Genomic DNA, 17552 nt, shown 5'->3' with positions numbered 1-17552 from the left:
TAACCTAAAAACCTTCTCTAGTGTATTCCGAAAATTGTTTGCGACATTCCCGTTCAATAAACAACCCCACATTTCCAACTAAAAGCATATCAAACCCGTGTTCGTGCGTTTTCATTTTTAGAAAAGTCGGATTTTCTGAGAAAATACGGGTCCATTACCCGTGTTAGAGAGGACACGTGTTAACTCTAACACCAAACGTGTCTAAATAAAGAAGAACTAAGGCGAAAGTTTGTTGATTAAGTCCCATTTCGTAATAAAATAAGAAAATAAAATCTTTTGTTGATAAATTCAAAGAAACGTCCAAACAAAGGAGGTGGAATCGTGATTTCGCTCTTTACAAGCTATCATATACGTCTGGTAATACTTAGAGCTAGTAAAGAAATTTTTGCGTCTGAGCTCCTCTTCGTAAGTTTTGTTACAACGAGCACTGACAAAAGCCCAGTGCGGAAATATATTTTTATACGAAGCCGGAGTTTACGCACTCGTAAGTTTCGCTTTCCGAAGAAGAAATCAATTGTACGGAGCTCATATCTCGAGCCGAAGCTCGAAATCCTTTCACAAACACATCAACGAAGACGGAAAGTAACAAAAAAGAGTGAAACAAAAGCCGTGAAAAGAAAATAAGTGGACAGACCAAGAAGCCGATTCCGGCTTAGTAGGCAAAAGATAAGGCGCGCTGGGACGTCAACCTCGAATCAAGATATATTTTCTATATCGGTGGACATGTAGAGACGCTAGAGAGTTTTAAACTCGCCTCCGGCCAGATACTACTTATACACGTGGTGAACTTTGATTCTCAACAACACGGGCCTCTTCGTGTCCCCGGACCTACTTCCTTCTTTTATCTCTCTCGTCGAGACTTCTATTACATCGTGAATCTCCTTTAGCCAGAGATACGTCACTGCTTGGGCGAAAGCTTTCCGAGGATTCCAATATCGGTAAGATGTCCCTTTCTCCGCGACTCAGTCCCGAGCGACTATCGCAGTTACCATTTAACGGCGGTGAAGTCTTCGGGTGTTGTAAGGGACGTTGTTACGCCTATAGTTACAATTTATTTATAACCGAATATTACCGAGAATGCTCCGATGACGCTTAAATACTTAATAAAGACCCGAGCCCCTTTTCAATCATGCAATTTAAGACGTTAGTTGTTTGGGAAGGATAATCCGCTTTCGAAAGAATTATTGTATCGACGTTATCGCTTAAAGTTTTCTGTCGCGGCATCTTCAAAGGGAAATGATAAGCTTACTTCAGCGAATTAGCCTAAGCCGAATGAGAGATTCGAGCTATTCAACGGGTCACGTCGTACGCCCAAAATCAACGCGGGAAAGGCCTTTAAGATCCGGCGATCGTCGCGAGGATTAGTACGACGAAAGATTATAGAAACGTGTCGCGAATGTCTCGATTAAGATAAGGACCTAACGTACTTCGAAAAATCGACGAAAATTTCAAAACACGCGCGCCTAAAGACGGACACGCCGATCGACAAAGATAAGTATACCAAAAAGTGTCTGAAAATTGAAAACGCTGACAAAGCTTCGAGGAGGACTGTAGCCCTTCGTAGCGCCGTCGCGTTTATCGCCGCTGCTTTTACCAAATACCAATATTGAGATTGAGTCATATATCCTTCGAAACGTAAACCGGGAATTTTTCCTATTTCGATAGTCCTTCGCTGTTTTGGGAAAAGACGTCGGCCCTACACTCGTTCTAGCGTACGCATTTCGTTAGCTCTAGGATTGCGCGAGAGAGAACGAAACTGGAATATGGAGAAATAAATATATTAGAAAAAGAGTGTTTTATTATCGGCAAGCTCGCCAACAAATCCCCGCGGGTACCATCAAACGAAATAGCTTCCGCCGCTATTTTTCTGCGCGCTTTAATTTACTCTTAGAATCCTCGTCGTCTTTCCGCTCTATAGATTTCCACTGGATATTGAACTCCGAAATAGATGTCGTGTACAGGCACGAGTGTGTCTACTTACCGTCTCTAGAAGCGTAGCACGCGGGGAAATTCGACGCTTGACCTCCTTTATTCAAATTTCGTGTGTCTCACCAGCTCACAAACACGACAAATATATTGGAGTGATGTCCGTTAATAAATATTCCGCGAGACTTATTAGATTTGCGGAAACACTCTAACGCCAGTTGATCCTCACCCACTTGCCCTTTTCTGACAAAGTCACCAATATTATTTGTCATAGAGAAAACCCACAGTTGGTACAGGGAAGAAAAACTTATTTACTTCCAGAATTTGATAATATATCTCTTACGAGAGAGTTTTACCCGTTGAAATATCGCTAATGTTAATCACTTGAGACAGAAATCTTCGTAGCTCAAGTTTCAAAAGACATTAAGTAGAAAAAATCTATGGTTTATATATATGTACACATTGTAACTTTTACATTTTACTTTCGTTAGACCTAGCAGCAACAAACACAGCACCCCACACAAGGATAACGCAACCCGTCAAAAGTCGTACATTTTTCATTGGTTAGACGCTTTGGCTCCTGCTGCCGTCGGAAGGGGAAAATTTGGAAATTGTCTTAAAACGTTCAGCGTAAACGTTCGTCCAATGAAATTTGTACACAACACTGCGTTATCGTGTTTTAAGGTTAGCCGCGTTCTCCTTGTGTTTGTTGCTCCTAGGTTAGACGAAGTACTAGATGCGCTAGATTTTGGTAAATGTCGTCCGAAAACGTAAGAGACGATCGTTATACGCGGTTTTAGACGAATCGTACCTTTCCCTGGTGGCAATACAAGTATTTAGCGCGTGATTTGGGTTTCCGGGAAGAAGGCAACCAGACTGCTTCCTATTTCTAAGAAAATTATTTTAAAATGGAAAAGTTTTGGAAAAATTAGAGATCTTCGGGTTCCCCTTACACAAAAACTTGTTGAGGTTAACGGTAATAGTTAGTGTAGGGAGCTGTTGGCTCGAGCGCGTGGCATGCAGGGCTTGCCACCACCCTCCTACGCATTGTAACCCGGCCACCTGAATCAAAGGCTTCAAAAGTCGCATGATGGGTATTAGCCTAGCTGATTATTATTATTATTATTTTATTTATCTCTAGTACTTTCTAAGAAAATACCCAGTTCCGGAAGTTATTGACTTAAAATAGCGACAGCATAAGCCGCAAAAGTCCATTCCGCAAATGGAGTAGCAAAATGGTCAAGCGGAGAATGTAAGCGTCAAATTTCCAATATTCGAAAGATAAACGACTTTACCGGGATTTTCATGAATAATTCACTGCAACGACCGAGGCGCTCATCATCCGACGGAGCGCTGCAAACAAAGACACTTTCCATACTTGAGAATAAAATGATAATCCTAACATCGAAGTTTCGCGTGAGCAATAAGAAAAGTTCTTCCGCGTTCGTTTTTGTTTCGCAGTGACGATCGGGATATTCGATTTAACAACGAAAAAATACATAATTAATACATAGCTTCGGGGTTCTTATTCGCGAGGAAAGATCATTGCAGCCTAGAAATAATAGGATATTGCGTGAACGATTTTTTGAGTCCTATGCGAATTCATTAATTTCTTCTCTCTAGCGGTTTCCGTCGCCGTCAGCGTTTGGACGTTGGTCTCCATCTCGATGGAAAGGTTCTTCGCCATCTGCCGGCCACTACAGTCGAGAAGATGGCAAACCGTTTCGCACGCTTACCGGGTGATAGTCCTTATCTGGGTGACGTCGCTCTTGGCCATGTCTCCTATCGCCATCTACAGTAAACTGATGCCACTCAACCAAAAAGGTACGACACTCGCCGTATGTATTTCGTAATAGACGTTAAGCTCCGCGTTTTTCGAACGCGAGCGTCGCTTTCTACTCGTTTGGACTCACGCCCTCTGGAACGCCGGAAGTTCCCGTTCTAATACATCGAGTTTGCTTTTCGACTTTTTATCGAGATGTTTTGTTTGTCCTTGTAACGGTACCGAAAGTTTTCTTCAGCCTAGCTTTTAGCAAATATAACTTTCTTTTTAAGTTAAGAAAACGTCAAGCTTGACATTTACGTTCGCGAAACGTATATCTCTGGATAGGATATCATAAAGTATTAAGATACCTATAAACTAATGGAAATCCAGCAATGTTTGTAGAAGAAAGGGTCTCGACAGAAATCTGCCTTTGATTTTATAAGTCGCACGATACAATGTGTACGCGTTTCTTATTTACTTATTAATTAATTTATTTTTCGTTGGAGCTAGTGCTTTAAACCGAAATCGAATGTCTCATTTGTGATATGATGATAACAGATTTTTTCAGTCAGTTCAGATATCGGATTCGTATTTGAAAGTCATTATCTGCTCAGATCAGATTTCGGATCAATATCTATTCGTGATAAATGTGTTTTTTTAATTTATCTATCCGAGTATCTGTGGCACCTAGGAGCAACAAACACAAGGAGAACGCAGCTAGCCTTTAAACACGCTATCGCGGTGTCGTGTACGAATTTCATTGGACGAGCCTTTACGCTGAACGTTTTACGGGCGGAGGGGAAGCCAATTTCGGAATTTTTCCCTACCGACGGCAGCAGTCGCTTAAGCGTCTAACCAATGAAAATGTGAGCAAGAAAATTCACGACTTTTGACATGTTCCGTCATCCTGGTGTGGGGTGCTGTGTTTGTTGCTCCTAGGTGGCACTATCCGATGAGATCTAGAATATGGTTGTAATAGGGTTCAGACCTTAACTTCTATAATTTTTCCGGAATTTATCGGAAACTTATTTTTTTAAAGAAACCTAGTATTATTCTATCTATACTTGCCGTAGTTCAAAAAACGCGTTAATAAAAAAATATATAAAAACAGTTATCTGTTCCGACATCTTTTTAATGCACAAATGCACAGATAACAGCTGTACAATTGTTTATCAGTTATCGCTAACGGATATTTAAAAGTTACCGGAGCAGATCAGATCCAATTTCTTATCAGCAGATATCGAAATCAAATGTAGAAAAAGCTTCAAAAGATCAAAATTTTAGGCACTAATTGGAGCGGTTTATAAAGGAAAAAACAGAAACATTTTAGGGTCCCCAAACACCATTTAGTTTTTTTTAAAGTTAGCGTACTTGTTACGAAAATTAAAATGAAATTTTGATAATGCTACAAAATTTATTTGGTTCAACGGTGAATTCGCAATTTGGCCACACGTTAATTTAATCACGTGTACGCGATGTCAATGAATTTAGATAGTTTAAAGTCACGAAACGTTCGAAATCACAAAAGGGACATTCGCTCTCATTTAAACCTAGATGGTGCTTTTCAATCTACGCGTCGATTCTAATAGTCGAAGTCACCAGAAGCCATTTCTCGCGAGATTAAACGATTTGCGGATAATGTGTTCTTAAATATTATAAATGTATAACAACGGGAAGTAATCAAGTCGGAAGTCAAAATTGACGTGCCCGCTGATATCTAGTCAAATTCGAGAGATTAAATCCTATAAGGCTACTCCAAGTTGACAGATTAGCTTCTCGAGAAGGCGACTGCCAATCGGAGGCTCGTGACAATGTCATAAACTAATTAGGGAATGGATGATTAAATCCATAAAGTATCAACAACTCTAGCTGTTGTTTTACGGCCGTGATAACACGTATACCTACTCGTTTCACTAACGTCTCTCTTCCGCAGGAAAGCACAAGTGCCGAGAAAAGTTTCCTAATATCGAATTGGAGAGAGCTTTCAACATTTACTTGGACGTGGTCCTCTTGGTGTTGCCGCTCTTAATTATGAGCTCCTTCTACCTCTTCATCATCCGCAAAGTGTGCCGAGGTGGAGGACACTCCAGAGGTAATTATACTTATTATCGACATAAATTAGGGTTTCTTAGCTTTAATAGGAAAACTAATGAAAGGGTAAATCCAACTGACCAATCCGAGCTATAATTCAGACAAATCGACCACTCGTAAATTGTACTGAGGCCGGATTATCGAATATGACCAAGGCCAAGGAACCCTAATCTCGTGTGCTCAAACATATAGGTGGTTCCTTTTCGCTTGTTCCGGGATTTCGGAGTAGGCCAAGAATTCAGGGTAAGGTTATGACGTCGGTTTACTCCGATTCTGTGGTGGCGAATAGTTTGAGTCGGAGTAAAAACGTTTTTTCCAAAATGGCTGCCTGTGGCCTTTTTAGCAGATAAATTCTGGGTAGCAGATGACAAAATCCGATTTATTCTCTTTACACCTTCTTCTTTTGAGAAGGGGTAAAAAGAGTAGCCCTAATACTCCGGAACAAGCAAAAACAATTATGGGACAGAGTATAGTTCTCATCCCCGGAACAGGCGAATAAAACGTTTCAGGGTAAAAAGAGTACACTTTTAGTCCGAGAACCGGAGAAAACAAACCACCTAATGTCAAATAATTGAAAAAGCCCCACATGCTCTCATCAGGTTAGGTAAATGCGTAGTATCAAAAGTTAATAATATACCTCTTATGGGAGAAGTGTCCACCCATGCCATAAAATTAATCATGTACCTTCTCAGGAATCAGGATTGAGATATTTTTCAGTTCGAATGAATTATCGATGTAAAATATAAAACAAACACTTCCTATGCGTATTTTCAAGCGTAACTGTTTAAAGAAGTTAAAATATTATTTCAAAACATTTTTACCAGTCAACAACAGTTCTCATAGCTACATCAGTTGATTAGTTTTTACCTCTACGAGGGGACTTGGTACCCTAGGAGGGGTTATACAACCACCGTGTCTGTGGGTCTGTCTGTCAGGCCTGCGAACGCGTTCACATTTTCGGGGCAAAGGGTAATCACTGCGTACGCAGTTTCTTAGAATCAGGGAAAAGGTTTTTCCAAAAGCGCCCTCTTTTTGTCATTGGGTGTGGTATAATTTTTTAATCGGCCGGGATTTGAACCCGAGCCCTCTTGAACGACAGGTGAGCGTTCTACCGCAGAACCACGGATACAGTTACGCTTCACTGATAATTAAAAACTCTTCCGAGGAGAGGTATATTTTGGCTTGCCAACTTGTTTAATCTAGCAGTAATAGTTCTTTTTATAAACTAACTTGGCTTTCTTGATTAAATGTTGCTCTTACGTCACAGTCTCTTACTTTCACAAGCCTACTAGCACGCGCTACAGTCGCGAGGAATATAGGTTTTTTTAGCACGCGTGCAAATCGCTCGTGCGCAAAATATACTAATAAAGCCGTGTCTTGTGACGTAAGAGCAACAGTTTAACAAGTTGGGCAAGAACACTTTTTATTTTATAAAATCAACTATTATCTCTAGCTGCAAACTATGATGTAATAGTTCGGGATTACGTTGGGAGGTGGCAATAGCTACCTACACTTACTATAAGCGTTAACTTCAACAAGCCTTTATGGAAAGGGGAAAAATCAAATTCATTAATTAGCCCAAAAATATGAATAATCATAAAAATTTCAAAAAACCATGGCATTAAAAGTTGAGTTAATTTTCCTGAAACCTCGACCTTAGAGCCCCCCAAATGAGAAAGTTGGCGCAGGGCCCTTCGAAGCCTTAATCCGTCATTATTAAATGAAATATAAATGGTGTCTACGGGTTTAAAATAATAAAAGGGTATGAAGATTGCCATTCAATATTTAATTTTAAAGATAACTGTTAATTATTATTTAAACGAACTAATGAAATGAAATCCTACTCTATGGTGCACCGATTTCCCTAACATCGAACTTACAATCTAAGACATAAAAATAATAAAAATTAACAATACGGCAACTTTAACTTAAAACTATTAACATTTAGTAAACGAACCGAAAGTATCACAGTTGCGAGTGGTCCGTTAAGAAACTTCGAGAGTATAGGTACTTTCTTTTGACTTGAGTATGATGACACTCACAAAATTGTCAGCTGAAACGTTTGGCGAGATACAACGCAAATGATGCGACGGATATTTGCTGCAATGTTGACGATGATGCCTATAACTAGAGTTGTTGGTAAATGATCTTCAACAGTCAAGGTCGACTTTTAGTTTGGTTGTACGGACGAAATCAGGCGAGTCATCGGTTGCGAATCGGATATCTTAGATATTATATAGTTTGAAATTGCAGCTCTTCAACTTCAGAAATTTATATAAATTGCTGTTTTGCAAGCTCTCCCGTTGCCTCCCTGTATTCCACTTTGGCTATTTAATTTTAATTTAATATACCATAAGTGTATAATATTTTTACATAAGTGTGACACTTCCTATTCTTCAAGGTTTTACTGAGAGCTATTCACAAGACAGACTGCATTACGGGCTTCGTCGCGGTTTTGCGTCCGCTCGCTACCGCGTCACACGTAGCCTTTGACAGCGCCTCGCTAGGGGGAGATTTTCTTCTTGTGATGACGTCACTCCGTTACTAACTCTCAGTAAAATATTCAACAAAGTAACAAACTTATATAAAATATTATAGACTTATGAATATACTTATAATTATGACAATTATCTCTGTAATATTATTTAAGTACTGTTTTCAAGTTTCAAGTTACATAAGGTTCATATTATGATTTTATCTTCCCGAAATTGACTGATTGACTATACAATCTCAGAGCTGTTAAGGTTACCTAGCCCTCTTAAACAACAAGGAACAAAAAAAATGTTTCGAAATATTAATTCGGATGAACTTTTTATACATTCACGACTGTTTCGATCCCAACGAGAAATCTGCGCCTTTTTCTACTCCATTTAAAAGTTAAACACGTTCTCTCCTTTTTAAATTACACGCGAAGAGTTTCTTGCGTTTGAAGCGCGGACACTTGTTAAACCTCAACGCATAAACAAACACTTTTTAAATATTAATATCAAAATTCCGGTCGATAAAAGGTAATTTAATAAATTAAAGAAAGCGTGGCCAATTACCGAAAATTCCATAGTCGAACGGAAATCGACGTATCTGGCCAGATATACGTCAATTTCCGGGAATTATAATTAGTTAATGGAAATAAAATGATTTAATTTTGAAAATGTCCCCAAATTCCACATTGCATGTTGCTTTCCCAAAAATAACGAAAATCCAAAAGTTTTCTTCTAGGGTCATTGAATACGTTTACAGGACCGAGCGCGAAAATCCCAGTTTTCTCGGAATCCTCTCATTAGATTTCAGTTTATACATATTAGATTTTTCGAAACCTTTTTTTGAACGTTGTTGAATTTAAACTATCTGAAAGTGGATCTGAGGATTTAGAAGTTTATCAAATACAGGGTGTCCACTAATAAACGAAAAATAACCAATAATTGAAAAACGTTTTTCTTTAAAAATTCAAATTTCTATGGAACATTCTTCGAACAGGGGACATTTATTAGTGTAAAATTTAATGACCTTGAACCATGTCTACAAGGTAACTCAAAAACTATCTCGAGAACCGGTGGGGTTACGGATTTGGTTCCAAGTAGAAAGTAGTTGGTCGCCATATTATTAGTTCAAATAACTTTAATTTGACCAAATTTGACCAATCAAGGGGGGTTGAAGGGGTTTGGAGTTTTCTCCCGAGTACTTCGGTTTCCCCTTTCATTAAAAACATGAAGAGGTTAACGGTAATAGCGAGTGTAGGGAGCTGTTGGTTCGCGTGGCATGAAGGGTTTTCCCCCACCCTCCTACGCGTTATAACCCGGCCACCTGTTTAAAGGCAATAGATGACTTGGGCCTAAATGTTACGGGGGAGGGGACAGTGATCGATAATACATTACGGCACATACCGAAACTGTACACATTTAATTAATTTTGATACACTCGCAAAGTCAAAAGTTGGTGAAATATATAACACGATATGTTTACACGAAGAATAATTGAAAAAATTAATTACAAGTGACATGGGATCTAATTAACATAGCGATATAACGACTGCGAAATCGGTTCATTTCCTATCCATTCCCGTTTCATTTTAATTAATAGACATAACAGTTTCGGTGTTATCTCAATCTTTAGTTCCATCCGAAATGTATTTCGACGTGGACCTAAAAAGTGAATACGAAAATCCGTAAAAAGATGCGGCTTTTCTGCGTTTGAATTTCAAAGTAAAAATTAAGTTCCAAAATGTTTCCCTGAATAAATAAATAAATAAAAAACTAACTACACATTTACAAATTTTTATTACCGAAATACTACGTATCTACTATGAATTTCCAATAGAATTTTCTCAAGTTCGAAAGTAAATAAAGTTGAAGAATGTCAGAGTCAGGTGATCTTTTACGGTCATCCAAATCAATACCGCCGCTACCAACGAAAGCTAGAATCATCAATCTAGTGCCGTTTTCGCTTCTGTGACTCGTAATACCTAGAGCGTGCTGCAAATGTTCATTTCGCCACAGAGAGTGAGCCGGTGAGACACAAGCTGTAAATCGTAGTGGTATCTACGAAATACGAGGCAAGAAAGCGCTGAATTGGCCAAAACTAAAAACCTTTAAAAGTGTGACCTTTTACCGGCGATTTTCAGGCCGAAGATCTTAAAAGGAGCCGCAAATAAATGTTTATAACCCTTTGGAAGATAGAAAATGATAGATTAGGGAAAAACGTAAGAAACGCGAAAACAAAAAGGACTTCTTCATTCTCGGGTAGAGAAAATATTAGACCTTTACGGATGGTAAAGTATCGGATAAAGAAAACTTTTTTTCTCGGCCGGGTTTCTATGGCAACGAATCTCTCTAGCGGAAGATTCTTGTAGCCTCGGGAAGATCCATTTAGACTATTAGGCGAAACTGAAAATTATTAACGGGCGATTTCATTCCTAATCATATTCAATTAGAGAAAAATAAGAGTAACGGATATTGATCACCTTTTACCGTGGGAATAGTGGCGCAAAATGTCAGAAATTCTCTAGAGGGGCTTTCGAACCAATACGGCCACCTTTCCATTCTTGCAAATTGCACTTTTTTCAGTTCGTTAATTAGGTTAACGTTTTTCAAACCAACGCTTTAAGGCGCGTGCCTTAAGTGGGATTCATCGAAGATTCTCATAAACGGAAGAGGCCTTTCACCGAAATTCAAAAAAAAAGTTTTCAATCTTTTCAGGTTTAACGATCATATTCGTATAAAACTTTACGATTGTGACATTTTAATAAATAATTGAAACTGATTACTGATTTCAAGCACATTTTAAAAACGCGATAAAGAAAAGAAAAAGAGAGATTTTTAAAGTTTCGCGAGTATAAACATCAATGACTAAATTGAAACTTTTAAAAAATATTCGTTTCCAATTTGTGAATATTCGACAATCAAAAAGGATCGGTTTTTTTATCCGGTTTTTTATTAAATAAACCATCAAAAGTGGCAAATGGCATGAAATTAGTTTATTAAAAACAGTACTAAAGGCACATTTTAAAATGGAAAAATTACACAAAACAGCGTTCAAAAATTATAATAATACCAAAGGCACCACCTTAGGCCTAAGTCATCAAGTGATTTCTAAAGCCATTAATTCAGGTGGCCGGGTTACAATGCGTAGGAGGGTGGTGGCAAGCCCTTCATGCCACGCGAACCAACAGCAGCTCCCTACACTCACTATTAACGTTAACCTCTACAAGTGGTTATGGAAATGTGAAACCGAAGAACTCGATGGAAACCCCTTTCAACCAGTGGGGAGCTTGCAAACGCAACGCAGTAGAAGTGCTTCCCAGTTTCCACAAAGTGCCACAAACTGGGATCGAACCCGTCTCCTCTCGCTGCGAGGCGAAAGTGCTAACACTTGTACCAACATACTTCCCCGCCTGTTACAGCGTTCAGTCATTTGTGTCAAAAATTAAAATATTTTCTCTTCTAAATACTATTTTAGTAAACTTTCCTTAAAAAGGAACACAATGCCACCAATAACTAGAGGTTAGCTATATTTATAACTATAATTTATTTACAGAGAATAACATAATAATTTATTTAAAATCATTGAGCGAAATTTGTATTTCAAAGTATATGTTGGATTGTCCACTTTGTTAATTACGCAGAGCGGTAAATCATTAAGAATACATGAAATATATAATTCTTGGGATAGACGTGGTACAAGTCAAATGTTAAGGTTCCGCTCATAATATCAAAAGGAATATTTATATTTGCGTTTGTTATCAATTTTAGAAGGCCATTTTTTTAATTTTAACAGAAATTTCACCAAAACCAGAATTTCTAATACTTTTAAAATATGAATAGTTTTTCTATTCGCAACTAATTAATTCTCTTATAGCTGTTTTATAAATTTGAAATGAAATTTAAAAAGTTATTAAGTTCGGGATTTTTAATTCATAATATAAAAAGGCAACGATATATTTACACATTTAATTAATTTTGTTAAACGTGTCATTTTAATGAAGTAAAATTTTATCATTATGTCAATAAACTAGCTTTAATAATTAAACTTGTTAATTAAACCCGACCACTCGTATTCATAGGTGGCCAAAATCGTGATTCGTTTCCTTCTATTGGTTTTATATTACAAATTGGAACGTATATATTTACATAATGTAATTTCAAATTGTGAAACTAGCCATACTATTGGCTAAAGTAATAATCAAATTATCAATCACTATTATAATCCTGCTTTAAAGCTTCGATTAGAATCACAATTTCGATGTAGAATATTCTCAAATCTATAAATCTTTTTCACGAACGTGATATCTCCCAAGAAATGATAGGCAAATCAGTTTTGTGATTACGATTGGCTCAGTTTTACAGGCTTTGTTTCAAAATCGCGAATCGAAATTTTTTCGATTACTCAAAGCTTCAAATGTTGCGACAGATAGCTTAACTCTAAGGGGTTTCAAATCGCACTCGAGATGCGAGATAGGACTAACAGTAGTGAGGGATTCAGACTCAGAAATTTGATTCAAATAAGTAAGACCATGGTTTCCTTTAAAGAACAAAAATGCAAAGAATTGTAGCTAGTGTTCGAACTCGCGATTTTTATTACATTTTATGTCGATTGCTGATTGTGATTTTTCTAGTAGAGTAGTGAGAATTTCCCTTGAATCTGGAATCCAGGAGCGGCGATGATATAAAACATTGGGGGCTGAGCCCCCCCTGGGAACACGACGATCCTAAAGCGCCAGGTTATTATTTACTTAGTAAACTAAAAATATTTTTGTTAATTTAAAATTGTTTATTGAGACTGACGAACAAAGCTGTTGTCACATATTTAATCAATCTTGCACAACTGGCTTTACAGTAAAAGGTTAAGCTATTTAATATTCAGTTTTTGGTACATCCACTCAAAACTCGTGAAAAACTGCGTTTAACAGAAAATAAGTTGTAATTAAGTAAGGCCATAGTTAAGTTTAATTAAAGCTTTTCCTTTAAAGCGAAACACCCACTTATAAAGAAAAAAATATAATTTAATTAAATAATCCAAGCGGCTACTGGAATTGTTTGAATAGTCAAAGAGCAGCAGCGGCGTTGCCAGAAAGTGTTAGCAAGGTAGACAAAGTAAGTTTTTAAAATTTGGGTCGTTTAGAAGCATTTTGGGGCCTCTTCTTTAGCTAATTGTTGTCAGGAAATAAATACTTAACCGCGAAATGGTTTAGCGAATATTATTTTTGGGCCCCCTTGGTGGAATTTTCTCGCTTACTCCCTGGCACTGCTACTGAAGAGCGAATGGAACAACTGTGTAAACAAAACTAAACCAACAACTAAAGGCGCTGCGTGATAAAACACTTCACAGTTCACAAATAACCATCCTTGATATGGAACCTGAGACATTCCATTATACGACATGAGGGCCGCACGGAGAAAATTCTGCCAAATATAGTCTTGGGCACTTCTGGTTAAAAGTATGCGATGGAGGTGCTGGCAACAGGGCCGTCTTAAGGAGTTTTTGGGCCTAAGGCCCAATGAGATTTGAAAGCTCTTTTTAACATTATTTTTTTTAAAAGATTTGTAAAAATATGATTGTCCAAATTTAAACCACTAGCATGTATCGAATTTTTCAAAAACCAATTATTCCGTCCTATTAATGCAATTGCTTTGGGGGCCGGGGAAGCACTGCGGTGGGCCCTCTTGAAATTTTGGTGGTCGTGGGCAGTTTTTCACCTCCGCGGGAATTTTTCTCCCACACAGAACGACCCTGTATTACATTTATAATATCCTCAATAACTACCTAAAATGTTAATTTGGGTAAAATTAATGTATTTACATTAATACTACTCATATGGCTACCCTTCGAGTGTTTCCATTGAAACTATATATATACATATGAGGACCTTCATTATGATTTCCTGATAGTGTGTTTTATTTAAATTTATACTACTATTTGAGAACATTTTGTGTGTTCCCATCTAACTATTCATATGAGGACCTTAACTTTGTTTTTCTCTTCCAGTGTTAAATTTGTCTTGAAACGACCTTGTGAGAACCTTTGGTGTGTTCCATTGCAACTGTACATATAAGGACCTTCAATTTGGTTTGCTGATAGTGTGTTTTATTTGTATTTAAACTAGTATGTGAGAACCTTTCGTGTGTTTCCATTGAAACTATACATATGATGACCTGAATTTTTTTTCTCAGTATTAATAAGTTTTGAAACGATTTCGTGAGAGCTTTACGTGTATTTTAATAAAACTATACATATTTTACGTGTGTGTCAGCTGTAAATTTTCCACAAAGTCGTTTCAAGACTAATATAAAATCGGTAGAGAAAATAAAATTTATGGTCCTCATATGTTTAATTTCCATAGAAAACATGTTCTCACAAACTAGTTTAAAGACAAATACACAGACTATCAGCAAATCAAAGTTAACGTCCTAAAATATGTATAGTTTCAATGGAAACACGAAAGGTTCCCAAATAGTAGTTTAAACACAAATAAAACACACTATTAGAAAATAAACGTTGATGTCCTTATATGTGTAGTTTTATGAAGACACACGTCTTTTAGGAATTTCGGGCTTGGAACTTGGAATATTTCATAATTTTCCCTATCTCTGTTAACAACGTTGTGAGGACAATCCGTGTGGTTCTTATAAGTATGGTATAATTTTTAAAGTGTTTGTTAGTTCTCATAAGATTGGTTATATACTTACGGAGTGGTAGAAGAGATAAAACCGGAAATACGTCATTTGGTCTACGTCCCCATATGTATAGTAATGTAGGATTTTTTTTATATTTCACTTTTGGATTTTTTTTTGTTTTTTTCCATATCGGAATAACATCACCTCTTCACTTTTTTTTCGATTTATCGTTAAAGGTTTTTATTGATAAATAAAGCGGGTATTTATATGGTCGTCAACTATTGGTCGATGCATCTACCGATGGGGTCCCAGTGCGGTATGTAGTGCGCGTATGGGGGGGGGGTGTGGGTGTGGGTGCCTGCGTGCGTGTTTTTTTTTACATTCTGTGTGATCTTGACAATGCGTGGCTCGTGTTCTTACCCTTTTAAATTAAATATAACTTGTCAAATGCTCATATACCTCTAGCTCGGCCACGCCAATTATCTTGAGAAAATTAGCTATAATGCTATTTATTCAACGTCAATCTAACTTTCGAATACAAATGCTGTTGAATTTTTTTTCATTTTTTTCCGATTGTATGTGATAAGATCCATATTTAGTGACTGAATAGAAATCATGATCCTGATTCAAATATTTCTAGTGGTAAAAGTCAAAACGTCCACTGATTTTCCCACTAGATGAAATAAATTCTGAATTGTGATTCTGAACTCCTCAGTGCAATTTTCCCAAATTCGCATCTCGAACTCGAATTCAAACTCCTGGAGGTTATGCTACCCGTTAAAAATTTGAACTATTCTCGAATTTGCATCACCAAATCAATTTACGGGAATCTTCTTTTTGATTTAGAAATAACTAATTCGTTCGATTTAGCTTCATAAAACTGAACTTCTTTCCCCCGAACAAAGCCTTAGCAGATCTCTAGAGCCACGATCGTATCAACGAATTGGGGAAAGCCTACTCAGAAGGAACGGTTTCTAATAACAGATCACAATGCGAAAGCTTCGAAAGTATTAAAATACATTATCTGATATTATACGGGCTGAAGCTAACGGTTGAAATTGATGCGAAAAAAATCGCGATTTTGCCCACCACTGCTCGTATTAAAGACAATAAAATGTCGCTCGATGACTTGGGCCTGGGGTGCTGCCTTTTTTAACACCCTAACAGACATTTATTTGGAAACTAAAAAGTTACATAAAGAAAAACACTCAATAAAATACAACAAAAACATTCAAAAGCCGATAACAACTTTTTCATTTTTCAGTTTAAGTACCTTAGACCGAATTATTTCATCTATTATTGGGAGTTCGTGCTGTTTCTGCATATATAACTCATGTTTGTTTTTGAAGAATTTGTACAATTTTATTTCCGGATTTCCATTTCTACAATTCATTAATTCGTGATAAGTGTAATAAATTGATAACTTTGAGATTGATATTAACATACAGTCGTTGTTGCAGGTATAAAACCAATAAAATTCAGATTTTAACAAGAGATAATTTGGTATATTTGTTTTAGGGATTTCTGGATAATTTCACATTCAAAAAACATATGTTTCAGGTCACCTTTATGTGTATTACAAAGGGGACATTGACTCGATAATCCAAAAATATGAGATGCAATATTTGGAGTAATAATGCAACCGGTTAGAATACGCCACAGAACATTATTTTCTTTCCCATTAAAATAATTTTCCACACTATTTTAAAATTTATATTTTCAGACTCACTCCCACAGTTTTTCTTTTACATTAACCGTAATTGGATTTTACCAATTTTTAAAAATCATTTTTATTGAATTTGATGAACAACTTTGGTTTAAATGAATCTGGTAAGAATATTCTATTTTTAATTTATCTATACTCCAAATTCTCAATTGCTTTCTTATTTAAAAAACCCCGAATGTACATTTTGGTTCTTGTAAATTCTGTTTACTGCTCTTAAGACTGGAGCTAATATTTCTTTATCTTTAAATGGATTAAAGTATTATTATCATATATATCACCCACAAACAGAATTTTTCCATTTCATATGGAAGTTATTATCTGGAAAAACATTATTTTTCTCTATTGGAAGTTTAAGTAATTCCGGTAAATACATTGGATTATCCAGCATGAAGATTAACTCTTTAACAACTTTAATAAGATCCTCAAAATATGCCGGAATAAAATTAGGGGCTATAACGATATCTGGGAAACATACCAACTCTAAGCCCAAGTTATACATATTGGTTTTACCTAAATACCAATTCAAGAAACTAAATTCTACTGAATGGCATTGCCCTTTTAAAAAATTTTGGTACTTGATAATAGTGAACTTTTTCCATTGATTTTTCAAAATTTTAAGTCCAAAACCACAGTTCATAATATCTTGAGACACGTCGTTACTGTGAAGTCAATTCCTGTCCTGCCCCCAGATAAAGCTTAAGAGTCATTCCACATCAAATCAACCAGGTCCATACCACTCAAGTCACCGAATTTTATAAAATTTTCTGAGCAGGTGAACTTATGGGTAAAACTAAGCCCTGCGAAGAAAAAGTGCTGAAAAAAGTTTTTTTATGAAAGTTATAGGGTAAAATAGTTTTTTGTGATTTTCCAAAAATTCGTTGCACCCAAACAATAAAATAGCTATAACTTCGGCTCTAAAAGAGATAAAAACGTGACC

General features: G+C 36.8%; 1 protein-coding gene across 1 annotated transcript in view; it reads left to right on the top strand.

The window, feature by feature from the left end:
* LOC149947378 (cholecystokinin receptor type A-like) overlaps positions 1-17552 on the top strand; it is a 37820-nt gene that overhangs the window by 9266 nt on the left and 11002 nt on the right. Inside the window, exons 2-3 of the mRNA XM_090170888.1 lie at positions 3550-3750; positions 5625-5783. Coding sequence (XP_090027014.1) covers positions 3550-3750; positions 5625-5783 — 360 coding nt within the window. The remainder of the gene's footprint in view (positions 1-3549; positions 3751-5624; positions 5784-17552) is intronic.

The sequence above is a fragment of the Leiobunum rupestre genome, chromosome 4 (genome assembly GCF_980474605.1).
Source record: "Leiobunum rupestre chromosome 4, qqLeiRupe1.1.hap1, whole genome shotgun sequence".
Lineage (NCBI taxonomy): Eukaryota > Metazoa > Arthropoda > Arachnida > Opiliones > Sclerosomatidae > Leiobunum > Leiobunum rupestre.
Note: the sequence above shows the minus strand (reverse complement) of the source record. Positions and strands in the feature narration are given on the sequence as shown.